This window comes from Clarias gariepinus, chromosome 3, assembly GCF_024256425.1.
Source record: "Clarias gariepinus isolate MV-2021 ecotype Netherlands chromosome 3, CGAR_prim_01v2, whole genome shotgun sequence".
In the NCBI taxonomy this organism is placed as follows: domain Eukaryota; kingdom Metazoa; phylum Chordata; class Actinopteri; order Siluriformes; family Clariidae; genus Clarias; species Clarias gariepinus.
Window position 1 is genome coordinate 16138393 of NC_071102.1, and position 22733 is coordinate 16161125.

A 22733-nucleotide genomic window follows, 5' to 3' on the forward strand; every position below is an offset into this window, starting at 1 on the left:
CAAATAAATTATTTGATATGAGCATTGAAACACGACACTAATGTTTAATTGTAGCATATAAGTAGACTGATATGTTTCCAGTCATTTGTCTGCATACTCTCCAGTGTTTATATAAAAGGCTGCTTCTTCTTAAAGTTTTCCTCTCCTGCACAGCAGTATGCACGTTTATTGTTTATTTAATAATATGTTTTAAATATCTCAAACATTAACATTTACCAAATGATAAATCCAAATCTCTTGAATGTCAAACTCCTTTGAGCAGCAATAATATCGTGAGCCCTGTCTGCTCTTATAGTGATAACCGTGTCTCCTTTTCAAATTGGCTCGGGCAATTGGCTAGCACATGCTTTTTCAAAAAGTCTTTCTTGTCTTTTTAACATGCCCAGAGTGAATGAGTATCATGTCACCTGTAAGGTGTGCTGTTAAACTGAAGTAGTTACGTTCACTTGCTGATGTACAGTGATCCTTAGTAAGTGAAATACAAGTAGCTTTTGCCAACTGCCTCACTTTCACAGCCTTTTCAGTGTCTTACATTTATTGTATTCTTGTAAAAAGATTTCCTATTGAAGGTAGATCTAGCACACAAGTTTGGTTTTGTGCTCAAAACGTGTGTGCTCAATATATAGTAGACATTTTAATGTGGACACAATGCCCAACGTATTCTCCACCAATATATGTAGAGTTTACATAATAATGCCAACGAATGACTGTCGCATTCTTCACCATTAATATGTAGTGTTAAGTTCTGGCTCAGAGGTGTATCGAATCTTTAACGATTCGGGTTAATTTGATTAACTGAATCAAAATTTATAATGTACACTTTATTGACAACCCGTCCAGCATTTAGCACAATTTAGTTTCTCTTACCAGTTCAGGTTATCACGTGGCCAACGATGATAACACAAGTATTCTAGTATTTAGCTATTATGAGAAATGTAACTTAAGATCTTGGCAAATGTTTAGACTTTAAATTACATGACCAAGACAACAGTTCTTTATAAAGAAACAGGAATCTAATTTACTAATCTACGACCCATGAAACTAGGCTACTCAAACACATAAACATACACACACATACATACATAATGTATTTACAAATAGTTTGTCAGGTGAAAATTCATAAATTCTTCCAGTATTGTTTACTAGATCAAAGAAAGTCACAGAAGCAGAGATTTTGTTTTCATCTCGTGGTTCGGCTTCAGCAAAGGGAATCAGGCGTTGCTGATTAGTTGTTGCGCTGTTGCAGGAAAGCCCTTCTGTGAGACGTTGGTTGTCTGGTTACCGATGGCTGCGCTCTGGAACTTCTCCTGAGGGTTTCTTTGTTGGGGAACTTTGGAGTTCTGGCACGAAGTCTTGTTGAGAGTCCTTGAAGAGCAGATGACGCCAGCAGTAGCAGCAGTAGCGAGGCAGAGGTTGCAAGTTGTAGTAGTGAATGCTGTAGACAATTCTGCTTGAGCATGCTGGTTTTGACCTCTCGAAGTCAGTCCATCCCATGCGAGGCTTAGCCACACCTCACATGGTTCCCCCCTTTGTGCATACATTAGCCTGGTGTTTCAGCTGTCACGTCGGCTTATCCTGTTCGAGTTTTAATATCTTTTATACAGTAATTTTGCATGAGCTCTGTTCATGGTACCAATTTTCTGTGTTCACCAACGTTCTTTGAATAAAGCCAGCCATGATGCTGGTGGAGGAAAATGTTTTTTGACTCGCTCTCCAAAACACCCCAAAGTGGCTCAAAAATATTTAAATCTGGTGCAGGCCATGGGAGATGTTCAACTTTACTTTCATGTTCATCAAACCACTTTGTCACCAGTCTTGCTGTGTGTATTGGTGCATTATCATCCTGATACACGGCATAGCCTTCAGAATACAATGTTTGAACCATTGGGTTCAAATGGTCCTCCAGAATGGTTCGGTAGTCCTTGGCAGCCCATCTAGGACAAATATTGGGCCTGCTGAATGCCATGATATTGCAGCCCAAACCATTAATTATTCGCCGCCATGCTTCACTCTGGTCATGCAACAGTCTGAGTGGTACAGTTCTTTGGGACTCTTTGGAGAACAATGCATATTTTATATTGTCCTGAACCCAAGATTTTTGCTACTGGCACCATTGAAACTGATGGCATTGGCTCAAGTGATCAAAGGTTTGGCTATAGCAGCCCAGCCATGTACATTGACCCTGTGGAGCTCCCAAAAACATATTTGGTGGAAACAGGAGAGTTGAGGTGCACATTTAATTCTGTAGTGAGTCGGGCAGCTGTGGTTTTATGTTTTTTGGATAGCACCCGGACATCCCTTTCAGAAAACTTCCTACTGTGTCCACAGTTACTCCTGTTGAATGTGCTTTGTCCTTCTTGGTGGTATGCTGACATTACCCCTGGATACCGTGGCTCTTGATACATCACAAAGACTTGCTATCTTGGTCACAGATGCGCCAGCCGCGCTCTGGACATCCTACTACGAGGGGCTGGCGTCATGTATTAAGGATGAACTTGCCGGACGAGAGCTTCCCGCCATGATAGAGGGATTAATCCAGCTAACCCTCCGCATTGATCAGTGCCTTCTCTCTCGTCCAAAGCCAGCCCCGAGGACCCTGCCGCCTGCTCCCACCTACCACTACTCTGCACCTCAACCATCAACCACCTTCACCGCTGCCACCACTGGACATGTCAGATATCCACCTCCTGCCGTGGTTGACACCGGAGGCGGGAAACCCATGCAATTAGGACGCGCCTTCCTAACCTTGGCCAAGCGTGAACCAACTATCCTATCCAACTCTCCACCACGCTCAACAACACCAAAACTCGTCTTAGGTTCAGGTATTCCTTCAATTTGACCACAGATGGGTCAGAAGTACCGCTTCATCGATTCCGGTGCCGCAGGTAACTTCATTGACTCTAATTATGCCAAAAGATTGGGGGTCAAAATCAAGGTGTTATCCTAGCCTGTTTGTATCACCTCTGTAGACGGTCGCCCCCTTTCATCTAGCCCTATTACAACTTAGACTCAACCAATCACCCTCATCATCGATCAACATCAGGAACCTATTCAATTTCATCTAACCGCCATCTCATTACCACTTATAATCCTTGGACACCCATGGCTTCTAAAACATGACCCTCTGATTTTGTGGACCCAAAATCGGATTCTACAGTGGGGGCCAGCTTGCAACGAACTTTGCCCATCGGCATCGGCTGGGACGTGCTCTAGGGAGTCCGAGGCGCCTGATGTCGACACCAACGCCATTCCCCCGGCCTATCGAGACCTGGCTGAGGTGTTTTGTAAGAGAAGTGCCACCCATCTCCCGCCTTCAGCCAGACTCAACCCCTCCCCATGGCCATCTCTACACTCTCGCGCCCATGTATCCAAGTATCGACTATCGGGGGCTAAACAACATCACCATCAAGGACCAACACCCACTGCCTCTTACCAACTCTGCCCTGGACTTTGTCATCTTGCCCCAGGGTGTGGCCATGGACCCGCAGAAAGTAAAAGCTGCGCGTCATTGGCCCCTACCCAAGACCCTCAAGCAGCTTCGACGGTTCCTTGGGTTTGCGAATTTCTATCGTCACTTTATCCGGGGCTACAGTACAGTTGCAGCACCCCTAACCGCTCTGACCCGCATAACAACTTCTCATTTCACCCTCAACCCTACCACCGTCTCCGCCCTCAAAGAATTGTCATCGATTCACCACTGCCCCAATCCTTTTCCGTCCAGATGCCAACAAACCATTCGTTGTGGAGGTGGATGCTTCGGATGTGGGTGCCGGAGCCGTCCTCTCCCAGTGAGGTCCAGACCAGAAGCTACACCCCTGTGGCTTCTTCTCCCAAAAAATGTATGCCACTCAACAGCGATACGGGGTAGGGAACCGTAAACTGTTGTCCATAAAGTGGGCATTGAAGGAATGGCGACACTGGCTCCAGGGCGCCAGCGAGCCTTGCATTATCTGGACCGATTACCAAAATCTGATCAACATTCAAAACATTGAACAACTCAACCCGAGACAGGTTATCCTGGTTATCCTGCCTAACGCGTGGTTATCCTGTCTATTCACTTTTTTCCGCATTTGGGTTTACCATCCACGCTATAAAGGACTAATCGCTAAAGCTATGTATTCTGGTCACCTCAGGTTAGTTCACTGACAGGAATGTGCAATTAATAAAGATTGGCCACCTCCAACACTAAATTTCTCAGTGTTCAGTTTCATGGTCCAACCCCCTTTATACAGTATACAGTATATATATATATATATATATATATATATATATATTTTTTTTTTTTTTTTTTTTTTTTTTTTTTTTCAACATAATCCCTATGAGCTATACCATGTCACATCTTCCCAGAGTGGTTTGTCCTCTTATGGCTTCTGTTCTGTTTTTTTTTTCTTTCTTTTTCTTACTAGTGGTTAGGGAGGTGTCTTTGAATAAATTCAATTGTAGCTGTTATTGCATTCAGCCGTACTGTAAAGCTGCTGATGCCAGCATATGACAGACTCTGGGCCAGAGAAAAACTATCAAAAGAGATTTGTGAAGATTTACAGCAATTCTATACATTGTTATTGTTGTTTAAAACAAAAGTCTAGTTTCCATTAACAATCTTATAAAAAAGCAAAACAAAAGAAACAGCATAGGTAAAACCATTTTGTGACCTGTTTAAATGTGAAACTTTAAATTACAGGTTATAGCAAGTCTGAACTGTCTTCTTCTTTTTTTTTTTTAATTATTATTATTTATTTTTTTTACAGAAATTCCACATACTGCATGAAAGTGTCCATGTCGCTAACTGTGTCTGAAAATGACACAGACCTGTGCTATAATTCTAAAATGAAGTATTTGGAGAAGGCTGAATTGAGCAAAGGGAAAGACATCCTCTGTCCTGACATAGATGACTACATCCAGCCTGGCAAGGACCCAGAGATCGTATGGTATAAGGTAAAAGTTTCATTTGACATTGTGAATCAAATTGAAATTTGCAATTAAAAAATAAGCTAAATATGCCAACATGTAATTTCTCCTATAGAAGAAAGACTCTCTTATCTTACACAGCTGGACTGTTCTTTCTACTTCTATTAAATGTCACACAAAATGTTTAAGTTTGAAGTGCATATTTATCTAGCACTGCCATCTGAAAGTGAGAGAAAATTCTGAGTTACATAATTTTCTGCTATCTCTATGTAATGGTAACATCATTTCATTAAGATAAAAAAATAAAAAAATAAAAAAATAATAAAAGTGGTTGACATGTACTACAGGCATCCATTTCCCAGGACAGCACTCAAAACTGAAACCAGATCTGTTGTCAAACCTGTGTCACTTCTGAAGCTTTACTTTATTCATTGTACTACAGTCAATCAAAGACCCCTCATTTGTGAACATGTCATCTAAGAGAAAGTTGTATGCAGAGCTATCAGGAATGGCATTTTTACACCATCACTGTGATTCTCTGTCTTTTTCCCCTCATCTAAAAGGAGTGTAAACCGAAAATGTGGCGACAAAGCATCGTCAGAAGGAAAGATAAGCTTTCAATTTATGAAGTGAAAGAAGATGACATTGGAAATTACACTTGTGAATTAACATTTGGAAACTTTCTGGTTCGAAGAACCACTGAACTGTCAGTCACAGGTAAGGCATGCTTAATATATATTTGTTCATCAAGCTTGTGGGATGGTAAAAAAAAAAAGAGCTATTACAGTATAATTATTATGTTATTATTGTGATTAATGTGCATGACCTGTCCTTTCAATGAGTTCAAATCTCAGGACCTTAACCCTTAGGAGTCTGAGGGTGTTTTGGAGCTCTGAAGAGATTCTGACGTGTCCTGACATTTGTGTATTTTTCAGTTACTTATAAACATACAAATGTCTAAAGTCTGATATCATTTTATTCAGCACAAACTGGGCAACAATAATATATGAGCAGCATGTATGTACAAGTTTGTATATTGGAGAAAAAAAATGTTATGCATGATTTTTGAAAACAACAAAAAAACAACTTACTGAAATTCATGACATTTGTGCACAAGACTTTTGTGACCTGGATCTTATAATGTAGAGGTTTTACTTCAAAATCATGTGACAATCACCTTTCTTACTCATTTACAGAAAACAATACATTCATTTAAATTTTCTAAGGCCTCGTATGTAGATTACCCCGGGATTGTTTTCTGTGTGAATGGCGTGTGGGCGTGTCCTGCCGCGGGTCATTAGCAGATAATGAAGTGCGACAGAAATTCTGTGCCTCTCCTTGGTTTTATACGGATTACATAAACTGAGAATATTTGTTTTCAATGTGAATTGCATCATTTAAAAGTAGACCGTTTAAGCGTTCTATAGATATATTTCTCATGTCTGTCTGTGCAGTATTCGCGGAGTGCGAAAAATGCACTTTTTCCGCCAGCGGCAAGTCAGACTCCTAAGGGTTAAAACTAACCATTGTGGTGCAATGTTCAGAAATAAAAGGACCTCTGTGACTTTAAGGAAAAAAAAGCAAGGATATTATTAGACACAAAGTCATTACAGTGGAACCTTGGATTAAAAGCATAACTCATTCCCGGAAGCGGGCAAAAAAAGAAACAATAGAACTCAAATTATTCGTTCCACAGCCCCCAAAAATAAAAACATAAAAATTATTAATACAAAATATTAAGTAAAAATAAAACAAATTAACATGCACTTTACCTTTAAAAAAAGTAAAAATAAATCCTGACAGATAAGTGTTTTTGTTTATGCGCGCAGGCGCTCTCTGTGTGTGTGTGTGTGTGTGTGTGTGTGTGTGTCTGAAATTTAAATAAGAATGGTGTAAGGTTTACTGTGTAAGATGAGAAGGGGGGGCTGATTCCTTATTTTACTTCACACACATACATACACACATTAATGGAAAGACTGTTTTGTCAGGAAAATTAGCAAGGAACATCACTAATGACACTTGTGTGAGTGCATACTAACGGAATCACTGCTGTAAAGTAAAACAAACAAACAAACAAATCATGACAGAGCAGTGTTTCTGTGTACAGCAGAACGTGTGTTTGTTTTGTGTGTGTCTGAAGCCGAGAGAGGGTGTAGGTGGGAGGTATAAAGGCGAGATAGAGATAGAGAGAGAGAGAGAGAGAGAGAGAGATGGGGCACAGTGTCAAATTACACATGTGCACACACACATAACGACAAAGGGGAAGACAATGGATCTTTAATCTCTCTAATGAGACTTTTTTTTGCTTTACATGCACACACACACATGTGTTATAAAAAACAGTTCATGTGCACTGTACACACGCGCTAACAAACACAAAATAAAATGTTTTACACACCATTAACTGCTGAAGTGTGTTTGGCTGTATTGTGACTAAAGATCTGTGATTTAATCATTTATGCAATTGAAGCAGTGGTGTAGCAAATGGTCAAAAATTGACTAATTCCGTAAAAACATGCTGTAGCTTTTGCAGAAAATAGAAACTCCTTCAACAAATACTAGGATTTGATGAGAGTATTGCTTCATCTTTTTTTTTAATGGGAGTTTATGGGATTGGTGCATTACTGCCACCAACTTGACTGGAATAAATATGAAAGGCTAGATAAAAAGTTTATCAATTTGTATGAAACATGACATTTAAACAAACAACAAAAAGCTACACAGCCTTTTAATGTTTATTTTAATTTTACTATTTACTTTTATTAGGTTTTACAATTAATCACAAAAAATTAAATCGATATATAGAGCAGTGCAAGTATCTAATCACAAAAGGCTGTCGTTTATTACAGGTGCACATAGTGAGGAATTTATGAAGAGTTTGTTTGTTACATTTTTAATCCATTTTTTTAAGGGAATAAATATTGGCAAACCCCCTTTTAATAAAATCATTTGTGCTGTTATTTGTTGTTAGTCTAGACAAATCCTATTTATTACCAGATAGTACATTTAATACTGTAGCTACAGTATATATCGCAGTATAAATCACCACAAAAAAAGGGGCGTGTTTGGCGTGTTTTGAGTTAAAAAAAAAAGAAATTTTCTATTATTCATTTATACAATTCCCCTACAATTTAAGGAAAAAAAGTGTCTAAACTGCTGATTGTCTACTCTCCATAGGAGCCCCTAAATGTTATATCATCACTGGTACTACATGGATGAAATTCTTTTTTTCATGCTAAAATATTCATTTAAGAGGCTTTTGCACAATATTTTAGGCAATTTTTACTACATTTATTGTTTTCTTTTGTATTTAAATTTGTAGGTGTGCATGGTTAAGATTATTGCAGTCTCTGGAGTAGTTATTGTAGGCTTAATAGATATTATTAAAATATATATAAATATATTAATAGGCATATCTTTGAATAGTTTAGACTTTACAATACTGAGCTTTTTTTTACATGATCTCAAACACATGTACAGTTATAAGAAGTTCTTGTTATCTTCAAAGTAAAAGAGGCCTTTGGGCAGTAAGTAAAATGCAAGTGAAATGCTTTTTACAAATCCCAGCTTGTTCTGAAGCTGAGGTCAGCCATGATACAGGACTCATGGAGCAGAGCGCCCAACTTTTGGCAGCTTGTCAGCTGGTCATAATAAGTAGACCTATTATGTTCCTTTTTTTAAAAGCAGGTTTACATAGGTCTTGTCAAAATATGTCTGGTAATGTTTTATCTGAAATCCACGTCTAATCCTGCATTCTGGAAGGTATGTTTTTTTTTTTTCGTGGCACCGTGGAATAGTGGTTGGAACTGTGGCCTTGCACTTTTGTGGTTGGTGGTTTAAATTTCACCGTTGTGTGTGTGTGTGTGTGTGTGTGTGTGTGTGGAGTTTACATGTTCTCCCCGTGCTTGGTGGGTTTCCTCTCTGTACCCTGGTTTTCTCCTACAGTCCAAAGACAGCCAAATTAGGCTAAATGGTGTTTTCAATTTGGCTATAGTGAGTGAGAGATTGTGCGAACTAGTCTGTCCTGTGATGAATTTGCACCTATCTAAGGTGTATCCTGCCTAAATAGGCTCCAGGCCTCCAAGGACCTTCTACAGGATAAGCAGTATGGAGAAGTAGTAAGTGATTTTCTTTCTGCTTTTCTCATTTTTTAAACATGCTGTAATTGTCCTGCTCCTAAATGAGTGTTTTTTCCTAGCCAATCAAAAATGCAGAGACTGGAAACATGTGAAAATCAGGTACTCCTTTTTTAAACCACGGATGTTTGGGATTTCACCTATTTAGGCATTTGATTAAAAAGAAGCTGCAAGTCGTCATAAAGGAGGACCAAGGATGCCAGGAGATGCGAGTGCAGTTTTACAGCAGCTCAGATGTTAACAATCAAAGTACAGTACTTTCTTTAAGAAATTGTCTTAGTTACTAAGTATCGATACTGTATTCCAATCGGGGTGAGGATACCCGGTGCAAGTCACACCAATTAATATATCCACACAGCGACCTGTTTCTACTAAAATCCACCGGTTTTTATAGTGTATTTTATATGTGCACTATTTTGGTAAATTTTTTACTTTTCCTCTAAATTACTAGGTCAAAGAAAAAAGCATAGCCTCACAGTGTGCCTAAATTCAATGTGCTTATATGAAAGCATTGCCAGTGTGTGTTAATGGGAACACATCGGGAATTAAACTGTGCATTTGGTTTTTTTCAGACTTGTCTCGTAGCAATAAAGTTATCATTACTTTCATAACTAAATTTGTTTTTTAGTTTTTGAACTAAGTGTTTTAAAATTTAGCTGAAAAAAAGGATGTGACACTGCTCTGCACAATTCTGAGCCCTATACCCAGATAGCACAGGTACGTCGCGGAGACGTCTGCTAAAGACGTATCGTCTGGTAAACATGACATTCGTTTTTTAATAGTCGTATTTTGATCATCTGTAGATTGCCAGTTTGAGCTGTTAAATGATACATCGTCTTTACATGTATACGACGTCTATACGACGTTTCTTTATCATCCGAAATTTGCTGGTATGTGGACAGGAAATATATATATAAATAATCTGGAAATAGAGTGGAGAAACACCAAAGGAGAATCAACCAGAAGGTGGCGGTAGTACAACACTTTCAGATGCAAGCCGCCTTTAACTCCAAGGAAGAAGAAGAAGAACGTCTTGGGTTACTTTGCTGTAACCATGTCCCCTGAAAAGGCGGGAACGAGATGCTGCATGAAAACACTATGGGAACATATTTTCGTGTTGCTGGTTGTGAATCATGTGTGTATCAAACACGCCAAATTTGGCTTATATAACCTCGGGCAGGTGACGTCATCTGATGAGATGCACCTGTAGATTATAAATAGGAGTAAACCGGAAACATTCCTCAGATCGATTTTGTCTGAAGGGGGTCCGGTCACGTAGGCAGTGCGGCATTGGAGCGCATCATCTCGTTCCCGCATTTTCAGGAAACAGGGTTACAGCAAAGTAACCAGAGACATTCCCTTTCAAAGGCTACACTCAATGCTGCGTGAAAACGCTATAGAAACTAAAATACCAACGCTGCCGCACCCAAGGTTGTGCAGCGTGTGCGCACAAAGCCGAGAAGGCCTCAGAACTATCTCTGGGCGGCTGACTCAAGGACCCATGAGCCCGGAGTAGCCTGAACATCCAGGCTATAAAATCTAATAAATGTGTGCAGGGAGGACCAACCTGCCGCGTCACACACTTGCTGCAGGGAAATAACTCTTGCCAGCGCAATAGATGAGGTGATCCCCATGGTTGAATAAGCCCTAATTCCTAGAGGCGAAGTAAGCCCACGCGCCTCATAGGAGAGGGCGATAGCATCTCTCACCCAGTGTGACAGGTTCTGTGTAGTGGCGGCTGCCCCCCGGTTGCGGCCCCCATAGCATTTAAAAAGCTGCCCTGACTTACACCACTGGCTGGTGCAGTGGATGAGCATGTCTGAGCAAATCTGAGGGGCGCGTACTGGACACAGTAAATGAAGTCTCTCCTGCTCCGGAGCTGTAAAAGGCGGAGGACAGAAGGCTTCAAGAACAACAGGGTGCATGGTTGAGAATGGAACTTTTGGAAGATAGTTCTGGTGAGGATGCAAAAGGGCCCTGACTAGCCCAGGGGCAAAGTCTAGGCAGGATGGGATGACTGACAAGGCGTGCAGATCTCCAATCCTCTTCAGAGAGATAATGGCCATCAGAAAAAGGGGGTCTTAAGGGTCAGAAACCTGACAGGCGCTGACTCTAGTGGTTCGAAAGGGGTGTCAATTAGAATTCGAGCACGATAGATAAATCCCATGAAGGGACAGTGGCTCTAGTGGGTGGCCTCAACCGTTTAGCTTCACGAATGAAACAGGCAACTATAGGGTGCCTTCCCACAGTAACCCCATCAATCAGAACGTGGCAGGCTGAAATAGCGGTTAAGTACGTCCTGAGAGTACTAGGGCACAAGCCCGAGGACAACTTTTCCTGCAGAAACTCCAGCACTGAAACTATTCGCCAGTGGACTGAGTCTACCTGCTTTGTCATACACCAACTTTCAAATACATTCCATTTGAGGGCATAAGCTCTCCTAGTGGAGGGAGCCCTAGCACTTAGAATAGTGTCAATTACGCTGAAAGACCAGCTTAACTTTGGTCCCGTTCAGGGGCCAAACGTAAAGGTTCCAAAGCTCGGGCCGGGAATGAAATATTGTCCCCTGCGCCTAAGACAGAAGTCACCCATGATGAACCATCGAGGAGAGATATTAGGCTCGAGAACCATACCCTGGTCGGCCAACAGGGTGCTATCAAAAAGAGGCGCAAATGCTGTTGACGGACCCATGCCGGGACTCCCGGGAGCAGAGCTATCGGAGGAAATGCATAAAGGCGTAATTTGGGCCACATATGGGCCATGGCGTCCAAACCCAGGGGAGCTGGAAGAGTCAGATAGTAGTAAAGGAGACATTTGCTGTCTCTTGGGAGGCAAAGAGGTCCACCTCTGCTACCTGAAATATCTCCCAGATTTGACCGACTACTTCAGGGTGGGGTTTCCATTCCCCGTGTGTCAGAGCTTGACAACTGGATAGCATATCTGCTCCTACATTCATATGCCCTGAAATGTAAATCACCCTGAGGGACAGGAACTTGTCCTGTGGCCAAAGCAGAACCTGGTGCGCTAGCTTATTTAAGCGCCGCAAGTGCAGTCCGCCCTGGCGATTAATATCGCTATCTCAGTGGTTAAGGCATTGGATTACGGTTCGGAAGATCCCAGGTTTAAACCCCACAACCACCAAGTTGCCACTGTTGGGCCCTTGAGCAAGGCCCTTAACCCTCAACAGCACAGATGTGTAATGAGCTAAAAATATAAGTCGCTCTGGATAAGAGCATCTGCCAAATGCCCAAATGTAAATGGAAAAATGTAAATATATGAGACTACCATAGTGTTGTCCACCCGCACTAGGACATGGTAGCCTCTCAACTGCTGGAGGAAGTGCTTTAGGGCCAGAAATAGAGCCATCATTTCGAGGCAATTTTGAAAAAAAATGTAAGTCGCTCTGGATAAGGGCGTCTGCCAAATGCTTAGATGTAGAATGAATTCGACACGAGCAGGAGACAGCTGTGCCCGCCTTATGATTGAATCCCATGTGACACCCAAATATGTTGTCCCCTGAACAGGAAAGTTCGTGGTGTTGGGTCTCAATCCTAAGAAACAAAGATGAGCTAGGACGACATTCTGATGTCGAAACGCTAGCTACTGAGACTAGGCCAGCCAGTCGTGCGGGTGAGAAAGCTAGACCAAATGGGAGGACTTGATACTTGTAAGCTTTGCCCCCGAAAGCGAACCTCAGGAACCTCCTGTGTTGTGGCAATATTTTTATAAGAAAGTAAGCATCCTTCACATCGATTGTCACAAATCAATCGCTTGGTAGGATTTGAGAACAATCACTTTGACAGTCAAGATTTTGAAGCTGTATTTATTTATTTTATATAGAATTTCCCAAAATTCTATATAAATATAGCCTAGCCTCCCGAAACCTGGTGGCGACGGAATTAACAGCGTTGCCGAACAGGCTGGAAGGTTGGACAGGGGCATCAAGGAGAAATGCTCGATCCTTATCCTTGATGCTTGTCAAATTTATCCACAGGTGCCTCTCTGCGGACACCAGGGAAGCCATAGAACGGCAGATAGCATGGGCCGTCTGCTTGGTCGCGCAAAGGGACAAGTCAGTAGCCCGGCGTAATTCTGTGAGTGCTATCTCATTCACGGTGCCACTCGTGCTCAAATGCTTTAGCAGATCGGCCTGCTATGCCTGCAAGACCGCCATGGTGTGCAAAGAAGCACCAGTCTGACCTGCTGCTTGGAAAGGATGCAGGGATGCATCTCATTTTAAACTCCGCCATCATATCGGTGAGCTAAACACTTTTCTTTGCTTTTTAAATTGCTTTTGATTTGTTTGTAACACACATGCACAATGCGGTTTGAAGACAAAAGATCTGAGGAATGTTTCCGGTTTACTCCTATTTATAACCTGCAGGTGCGTCTCTTATATAAGCCAAAATTTGGCGTGTTTGATACACACATGCTTCACAAACATAAAAAGATGTTCCCATATCGTTTTTATGCAGCATCATGTGTAGCCTTTGAAAGGGAACAGTTTGTTGAGAAGACAAATGTTTGGCGGGCGTGTGGAAAAGGTAAAGGAATTAATTTCCATATTTCTAAATAGAAACGAAATACTGAACATAAATGTCACCTGCTGTTTAGCAATGTTTATTCACATTATTTTGGTTTAAGCCATTTCTTGTATTTTTAATCACACTTAAAATATTGACAGTTATATGCGCGTGCCTAATCTGCGGTTCGGTTCTGGTTTCGGTCTGTTCTCATGAGTTGTGAAGCGATAGGAACAAAGTATAAATATTGTTCATTTGCTAAATTAAGTATCATGAATTTTAATTGAATCTATCTCTATATTTTTTCACAGCAGTTTGTGACTGAAAAGTGTCGTGTCTGCATCTGACTTCAGGAGTTTCCTGACCAACCGTGTCTAACGGTCATATTTAAAAGTCATAACGTACAGTTAAAGTACAAAACGTTTCTGTTCGTGTTTAATTTTTTTTTCCTATAGTTAATACTTATTTCTGGTGTTTTATGTTTTATACATCTTTTCAAATTGAGACCTCATTTGTAAGTTGCTGCTGGTGTAAAAAGTGTTTTTATTAAATATAAAATAAAAAATCTCAGTTTTATCCCGTTTGTCTTATGCTTCCTTCCTTCACAGAATTCTGTTGACCATGGTTAATTATAATTAACCGAGGGGATTTAATTAAAATAATGGGAGGGGGGTGTTTTAATAAAACGACGTCTATCCGACATGAATCAGACCTTTGGCAGATGTATGAACATCTAATTAACATCATCTAAAGAGCGGATCAGGGTCGTTTTAATTAATTATCATAGACTAAATCAAGCAAACGCCCTCTGCCAGACATCTGCCAGATGAAAAAGATGACATCGCATAGACATTTCCGCGACGTGTGTGTGCTACCAGGGTATATGTTTTTATAAAAAAAAAAAAACAACAGTAAAACAAAAAATGGTTAAAATGAGTTTTAAAGGCTACCACATTGCACATTTTTCTTCCTGGAAACCAAAATCAGTGTCAGAAACAAAAGAGAAATCTGAAGGACATGTTTATGAAGAACCACGTGCACATTTAAAGAAGGAAAAAAGATGTTGTCTGCATGTACAGTATACAAACATTGCAGACCCATGTGACTCACGACAAATGATTAGAAATTACTCTTTTAAATATATAACCTTATGTGGCGTGCGCCTAAATCTCCTATTGCGAAGGGGCACCTGCTAATTGTAAAACTTTGCTGATGGATCTCAAGCTTCTCCCCGTGCTACAAAAGACAGCAGTGAGTGTAGTTTGGGGTCTGTTGGTCTGTGACTGTTTGTGGTGTCGCCCGGGCGTCAAACCCGTTGCACCTTATTGAAACAAACAAACAAACAAAAGTTTGAGTTATCAAGTTTACAGTAGGAAGTGAGATAATGAGTTCTAACTTTGATTATTATCTTCATCAGTCTGTAGTAAAAGTCAATTGCGGCATTAAGCTCAATAGTCAAAACATCATCTGAGTCAAAACATGATCCGTTTTTTCTCTCTTTCTCTCTCCACGAAGGGTTACATTCTTCATGCTGCCTAACCACCATGCAACAATAAACACAATATCAGCATTTAAAATGTCATGTAACTATAGCAGTGAATAATAACCATTTTCAACTTTTTGACAGTGTAATTAAAAAGGAGGGACAAAAGTAAAGATTACCTATCACAGAAGATATTTAAACCACAACTCAATTTTAATGTATTGATTTCTGTAATATATGCAGGTTACAGGTCAAACAAACTGACTCAAACATACTTTTTTTTTTTTTTTTTTTTATCACTGAATCGTTTTACTCATTACACCATTCCTCAGCCACATTATTTACACCTTTTTTTCTATTTTATAAGCCAGCAGATCTTATAGGGCCTCAAGAACATCCCATGTAAAAGTGTTTCAATCACTGCTGACTTAAAATGTGGGCCAGAGTTTTCCTTCTCGTTATATTTCAAATGAATCTGCCATTTACCAAGACAGGATGTAATTGCCTCAGGGTAATTTAAATAGCTTTCGTGGAGGTCACAAAATAAGAAATGTTTGACATGCACAGCGTGGGATTTTAGCAGTGTAAATTGTATTGCAGTCTGTCAGAACCTCAAACCTGAAATCACAGTAACATACAGTATGCTACACCCCCCAGGTGTCAAAGTACCCAGGCCAACTATCTCATTTTGTTCAAATTAAACGTACGTGTAAGAGAAAAAATATATAGTTGGTCTCACATTGTGTGCACAGTGCCTTTATGGACTAAAATGCTTCTTAAAAGTAGAAAGCATAGCTGAGGCTTGTGACACTCAAAAATTACCTTAGATTTTAATTTAAAATTGTGTAGCGATTTATGGAGATTGATGGAAAGCAATATGGTAGACCGAAGACATGTTTTTTGCTGCTGTAGAAAAAAAGAACGGTATAAATCTTGTCATCATTATAAAACATATATGGTAAACTAGCTCCAAAATATTATTAAATTATATGATAGATGCAAACATGATCATATGCCTCTTCAAGGGCTCAGAAAATGATGACATACCCTGGGGAGAAATTGAGTTCTCCAACCCTGTTATACTGTAAACCATACTTAACATTTGTAGAGTTAGAAAAAAGAGTTCCACATGAAAGAAAAAAAACATATTTATGCATTTGCTCTTATTCAGATATTCTTTTTAATCAAAAGAATCTTACTTCTTAGGTGAATTCTGCTTTTCCTAAAAGGAAGAAAAACAGACGTGTGAGTGTTTGGGGAAAGCCATATATAATAAAAATACATTGACCTTGTCAGGAATGGAGAGGGCTTTGAATACAAATATAGATTTTATTGACACATATGGCAAGGTGATCAGGGTACAAAAGGCAGCTGAACAGATAGGAGTAAAATCAGGAGTACAGGCTAAGAAATGTTATTAGTGATAAGCTCCACTTTAATGAACTGTGGGTTTTGTGACAGATCAGATCTTGTAGTTAATTTTTGGTTGGAGAATTTTTTACTTTTCATTTTTGATGAAACTTGCATATACAGTACTCTAATAATTACAAAAATGTGGTAATATGTGTTTTAACAAATATAATTTTAACTATACTATAGTTAAATAATATTTAGTAGTTTAAGATTATATTAAATCATAACTTTTATATTTAACAGGGTGTACCAGTATTCAAAAGTCACAGTTTGGTGCGTATCTCAGTCTTTTCTCAGTCAGTTCTGTGTGTTTTCGATACAATTAAGTGAAAAAGACAGGGTTTTGTTTTCATTTCTTATAAATGTACCTTATAAACACAAAAACCTGTTTAAACTTGTAAACAGTGGCAAACTGGCTACTATTTCCTAAACACATTAGATATGCAAAAAGGCACATTTCTTTAAAAAAAAAAAAAAACAGGTACAGTAGGTGTTGATACTGTACACACAAATAGAATAGTAAATGTTAAAAACACACTGTGTAAGGGTAAACCCCTAGAGGGCGCCAAAGCGCCCAAAGACTGTTTTGTTGATTTATGTTTGTAGTTTGTTTGTTTGGTTTAAGTGGGAACTGTATATCCCAGGTTGCACCTCGGCCATGTGACATAGGCATTCACCTGACCTGAGGAAGGTAATTAGGTTTATTATAAATAGCCTGACTGAAGCTCAGTCAGGCGTCTAGCTTTTGTTGTTGTAATTATGATTTATGTCGGTTGTGTTTTGTTAAGTGTTTCTAAGGAAAGAGCTATACTTTTGTTTTGGTGTATTGAGCTTAATAAAAGCCGTTATTGAACCGCCATCTCGCCTCTGCAGTTATGCCACATTCACCTAAACACACACGCCGATTGAGAAATCGTGACAGAAAGCTAGACCGTAAAAGTGGCATAGCAGAGGTCTCTCCCTAGATGTTTTTGGGGGGGGAGCTATTATCATCTCACCCGAGCTGGCGGAATGGCTGGACGGCAGCGAGGGGAAAGGAGAGAGAGAGCTGTGGCAGAGCTGGGAAGGCTGCAGGCTCGCCGAACCAGCGGACTTGCTGGAAGACAGCGAGGATCAGAGAGAGTTAAAGGCGCGGCAGAGCTGGGAAGGCTGCAGGCTCGCCATTTGACAGACGCCGTTTAAAGGTGAGGCAGCAGGGAGATACAAGGTCCCAAGCACCGACGAAGAGGCACGGGCCGAGGAGGTCTGGCATGTCGGTGGCGAGGGACAAACGGGAGACGTCTACACGTTTTTGGTGCAGCAAAATGAGGAGCGCATTTGTGACCTGCAGGAGCAGGAGGTGCAGCTCCAAAAGCTGCTCGTCCAGGTTCGGGAGAGCCACGCTGAAGTTCCGGAAGTTCTCCCTCTCTCTGATCTGGACAACGCGCTCCCTCTCCCGCCGCCGCCTGTGGTCGACGCAGAGGACTACGGGCCGCTGCTGCACAGCAAAGAGGACGCGTTTCCTCCACCTCCGCCGCCTCTGCCCGACGTGGAGGACTACGCGCCGCTGCTGCATGGCGACGAGGATGAGTTTCCTCCACCACCGCCGCCCCTCTTCCTCATTGAGGATGACGCACTCCCGCCGCCTCTGCTCGAAAGCAAGGGTGGCGAGTCGTGGAGCGACTGGGAGAGCATCGTCCTTCCTCCACCTCCAGGCTTCGCAGACGTTGCTCCAGCTCCGCCGCCGCCGCCCAGCTCAGTGGACGTTGCTTCAGCTTCGTCGCCGCCCAGCTTAGCGGACGTCGCTCCAGCTCCGCCGCCGCCCAGCTTAGCGGATGTTGCTCCAGCTCTTTAGCTGCCGCCCAGCTCAGCGGATTGCCCCAGCCCTGCCTCCGCCTTCAGGCTTTAGGGAAATCAGCCCAGAGCCGGTTCAGCTACAGCTGGGCGTGGGGGATCGTGTTATGCAGGCGTTGCGGCCCTGCTCGCGGGAGGGGATTGACCGCCTCAGTGTTGGGGGTCCAGACTGGTGCCGCTGGGGTGGGAGTCCGGGACCTTCAGTGTTTTTAAGGGGGGGTACTGTAAGGGTAGACCCCTAGAGGGCACCAAAGCGCCCAAAGACTGTTTTGTTGATTTATGTTTGTAGTTTGTTTGTTTGGTTTAAGTGGGAACTGCATATCCCAGGTTGCACGTCGGCCAGGTGACGTAGGCATTCACCTGAACCGAGGAAGGTAATTAGGTTTATTATAAATAGCCTGACTGAAGCTCAGTCAGGCGTCTAGCTTTTGTTGCTGTGATTATGATTTATGTCGGTTGTGTTTTGTTATGTGTGTACAGTAAAGCGTCATACGTGCCCTAATGAAAGAGCTATACTTTTGTTTTGGTGTATTGAGCCTAGTAAAAGCCGTTATTGAACCACCAGCTCGCCTCTGCAGTTATGCCACATTCACCTAAACACACACGCCGATTGAGAAATCATGACACACTAAAGTTCTTTAAGGATATAAAAAAAACATAGTTTGCACTAGCTGTTATTGATGGCACTCTTATTATTTTTGCACAACTCAGTAAATCCTTCTTTCTCAGAAAAAAATAGTAAAGTACAGAGGCAATGGAGGAGTGTGTCTTTCATGATATGAAATACCACTGCAACAAAAGTCAGCTTGGGGTATTTTTTTTTTTTCAAATTTTTTTTTTCAAATTTTTCAAATTGTATTTGTTTGACTATACAGTAAGTCCCCAACTTACAAACAAGTTCTGTTCTGGGAGCGCGTTTGTAAATCAGATTTGTGACCGAATGTTTGGTTTACTGCAATTTAGTGCAAGTCTTTGAAGTTTTGGCGGAGTGATTACATTTCCAATCAAATATACAATGTTAAGCATGAAAAACCAAACCTCATCTAAAGGCAGCCCCAGGAAGATAATGCTACATGATGTTTACTTTGCGCTTGAATGCATGAGATCTCAGAGCTGTATTGTCAAAGTGTAAACTCTGTCTTGTTGGGAATTTTCCCTTACTTAGTATTAGAGTATTCACCAACGGGACAGGACAGTCATTTTCTATCATTGTGCTCCTAGATTGATTTATTGCAACCAATAAGGCCGACTCATTTCTCCCACATATACAATATACTGGACTTTGGGCATTTTATACATTCACTTACACACTGAATATATTGTATATAATTGTAAATATTGGTATCTGGTGCACTGCAGTGTCGATTTTTCGTACAATACACGTGAGCTACTTCTGAGATTTGTTTGCATATACGAATGTTTGTAAATTGTCTGTTCATGTCTGCAGAATGTCTGGGACTTTCTGTATAGTTTGCTGTTTAAGAAAAAAAATGTGCATCACACATTTGAGATAGCTGCCAAAGATGTTTGTGACAAAACACTAACTTGTGGGCATCATGTTTTTTACTTTATTGCAACCTGGCTGGTAACAGCTTGAGAGAAGTGCAGTCTGTACGAGGTGTGTATTGAACCAAATGTACAGTAGCGAACAATATAGTACTGATATGCATACTGCTTTACCCCTAATAATTAAGCATTTCATAGTTATACTTTTTAAAGTAATAATAATAATAATAATAGTATATTAATAATAGTAAAGTAATAATTCCTATTTCAACATCATTATATATATATATATATATATATATATATATATATATATATTATTTGTAATGACATTTTACAACTTGCACTACAACTTGTGACATAGAATTCTGAATTTCTACAAAACTACCGCTTAAGTTAAAAATTATGAGGAGAAAACCTCTTGTGACCAACAGTGGTATTTCCAAACAGAAATTAAGGTAAATTAACACATTTTTTACTTTGAATATGTTAATTAATCCCTTTAACTGAAATCTATATAAATCTGTAATAGCTAAAATCTGTCTTTCACAATAAATAATTTTAAATGAATGTACTTTTATAATATGGTGAGCCATTTTTTCATCGGCTTATGCTGATACATTTACATTTAGGCATTTGGCAGACGATCTTATCCAGAGCGACTTACGTTTTTATCTCATTACACATCTGAGCAGTTGAGGGTTAAGGGCCTTGCTCAAGGGCCCAACAGTGGCAACTTGGTGGTTGTGGGGTTTGAACCTGGGACCTTCCGAAACGTAGTCCAATGCCTTAACCACTGAGCTACCCCTGGTCCCATACCAATACCAGTGCCACATAATAAGAAGTGCTGCTTGCAAACAATTTCTTTGCCTTTGTTATTCTTATCTCCCCCCCCCCCAATCCACTGTTGTCATTTTGTTTACCAATGCTATTTTTAGAAAACTATCTCATCTTCCTATCTCATTTCTGTTAAATGCTGATCCATTCTGCTGTATTTGATTAAGTAGTCTAAGATTAAGAAATTGCGTGATAAGTATTGATCCACTTTATGCCTAGAGAAATCAAAACCTTTTTAATGTTCTTTATGTTCGTAATGTTGCATCTCTCACAGTATTCTGCATTCCACATACTACACAATAAAGAAGATATTCATACAAATAAAATTAAACTGAAATGAATTTGAGGACGTTTGGTAATTAAATAGTTGCAAATCAAAGAAATTCCACGTATAACTACCCCAAACTCTCCTATTAGCAACCTGCAAAATACTGTACTTACACTTCACAGTTTTTCCTTCTTTTTAGTCGAAATCTCCATTTGAAATTGTGAGCACCGTACCGAACTCAGACAAAATCTTGTCCCCAACAAACCCCCCCCCCCCCCCCCCCAAAAAAAAAAAAAAACTCCCACCTCTTTGGTCTTGTTCATCATGTCTTATTACCAAAGGACTTATTAGAAGGATGGTAGGATGTAATTGCTCTTTTAATTGATAAAGGATAATTAGGGTGACCAAAGTGGCCCTTCCTCTAAAAAGAAGTACTAAACTCCAATTCACTGCAAGACTTCCTTAGTATGACCATATTGGGGCTCTTTTGTGCTGTCTGTGGTCCTATTAAAGACTGTTAGATAAGGGCTATTCGGTACAAATAGATTTCTTCTGTCTTTCAGTTCATTGGCTGTACAGAGAGGAAGGAATTTAGACTTTGGGGCTTTTAAAATAGAAAAAAACTTACTCAAATTACCAAACAAGTTTGTGGGTATGTTTGGATATAATGTTAATTTTAACATTACATGCATTAACAGGCGCATGCTACTGTATGGTTTACAGTATAACAATTTTACTTGTTAATTAGCATGCATACTGTACGTTTCACTACCACAGCTTACTGTACAGCCCAAATGTAACTTTTTTGTCAGTTGATTAATTTTTTTAATCTAATAATTAATCATTACTAATTGCGATTATATCACTTTTTATAAGAAAACTTGCCATTCAGCACACCTGGTAATGTTTCTTTGGTCATCTGTCCGATTACTTGTGTCAAACATGCTATAATCATACAGCCGGCAACTGCACTGTGATTGTGGGAAACCACTAGGCTCAAACTTGGTCAAATGATTAATTTTTGTTAAAAAAAAAGTGTTAAAAATTCAAGATTAGATTAAGGTGTGTTAACACGTTAATGTTGACAGCCCAACTTTTTTCTCTTTTTATGTTATGAACACAGTGCTCCGCATGATCATACTGTATATATCTATATTGGTGCACTAACTAATTACCACATCATACATGTTGTCCTGTGTGTGTGTGTGTGTGTGTGTGTGTGTGTGTGTGTGTGTGTGTGTGTGTGTGTGTGTGTCGGGGTCTTCACACAATCTATTCCGCTCGGTAAAAGCACTGTTAAGCTCTAGCCCACATAAAGATCAATATTTAATGTTGACAATTTATAATGATTTTATTTCTTTGGTTGCTGAACATCTTGCTACTGTGCAGGAGCCACTGTGGGTTCCTTGGTGATGACTCATGCCACTGAATGCAGAAAGTGAGGTGATAGCAATTGCAACTAGGGCAAAGTGGTTGTTTGTGTTTACCAGACTTGCTTTACCAGACTTGGCTTATTTTTTGCATTTACGTATAGGGTATTCAGTTTTAACTCAGTGGTGGACAGATTGAATAGACTAGAAGTAATATATATATATTTTCTTTTTAGTTGCTATTGACTTTTTCAAAAACATTATATAAGATACAATAGAATATATCAGAATATTATAGAAAACAAAACAGCACAACACATTGTTGTTGGAATTCAATTAAGCAAATATGGTATGATTAAATAGTTACTATATAATGCATGATGCTCATTGTACAAAACTCTGGAAGCCGTGTTATGATCTCCGGTTGTTTCAGTTAGTTAGTTAGGTCTAGACGTT

General features: G+C 40.2%; 1 protein-coding gene across 1 annotated transcript in view; it reads left to right on the forward strand.

Annotated features, from left to right (window-relative positions):
• Positions 1-22733, forward strand: part of il1rapl1b (interleukin 1 receptor accessory protein-like 1b) — a 448430-nt gene that overhangs the window by 203628 nt on the left and 222069 nt on the right. The window contains exons 4-5 of the mRNA XM_053492140.1: positions 4749-4935; positions 5472-5625. Coding sequence (XP_053348115.1) covers positions 4749-4935; positions 5472-5625 — 341 coding nt within the window. The remainder of the gene's footprint in view (positions 1-4748; positions 4936-5471; positions 5626-22733) is intronic.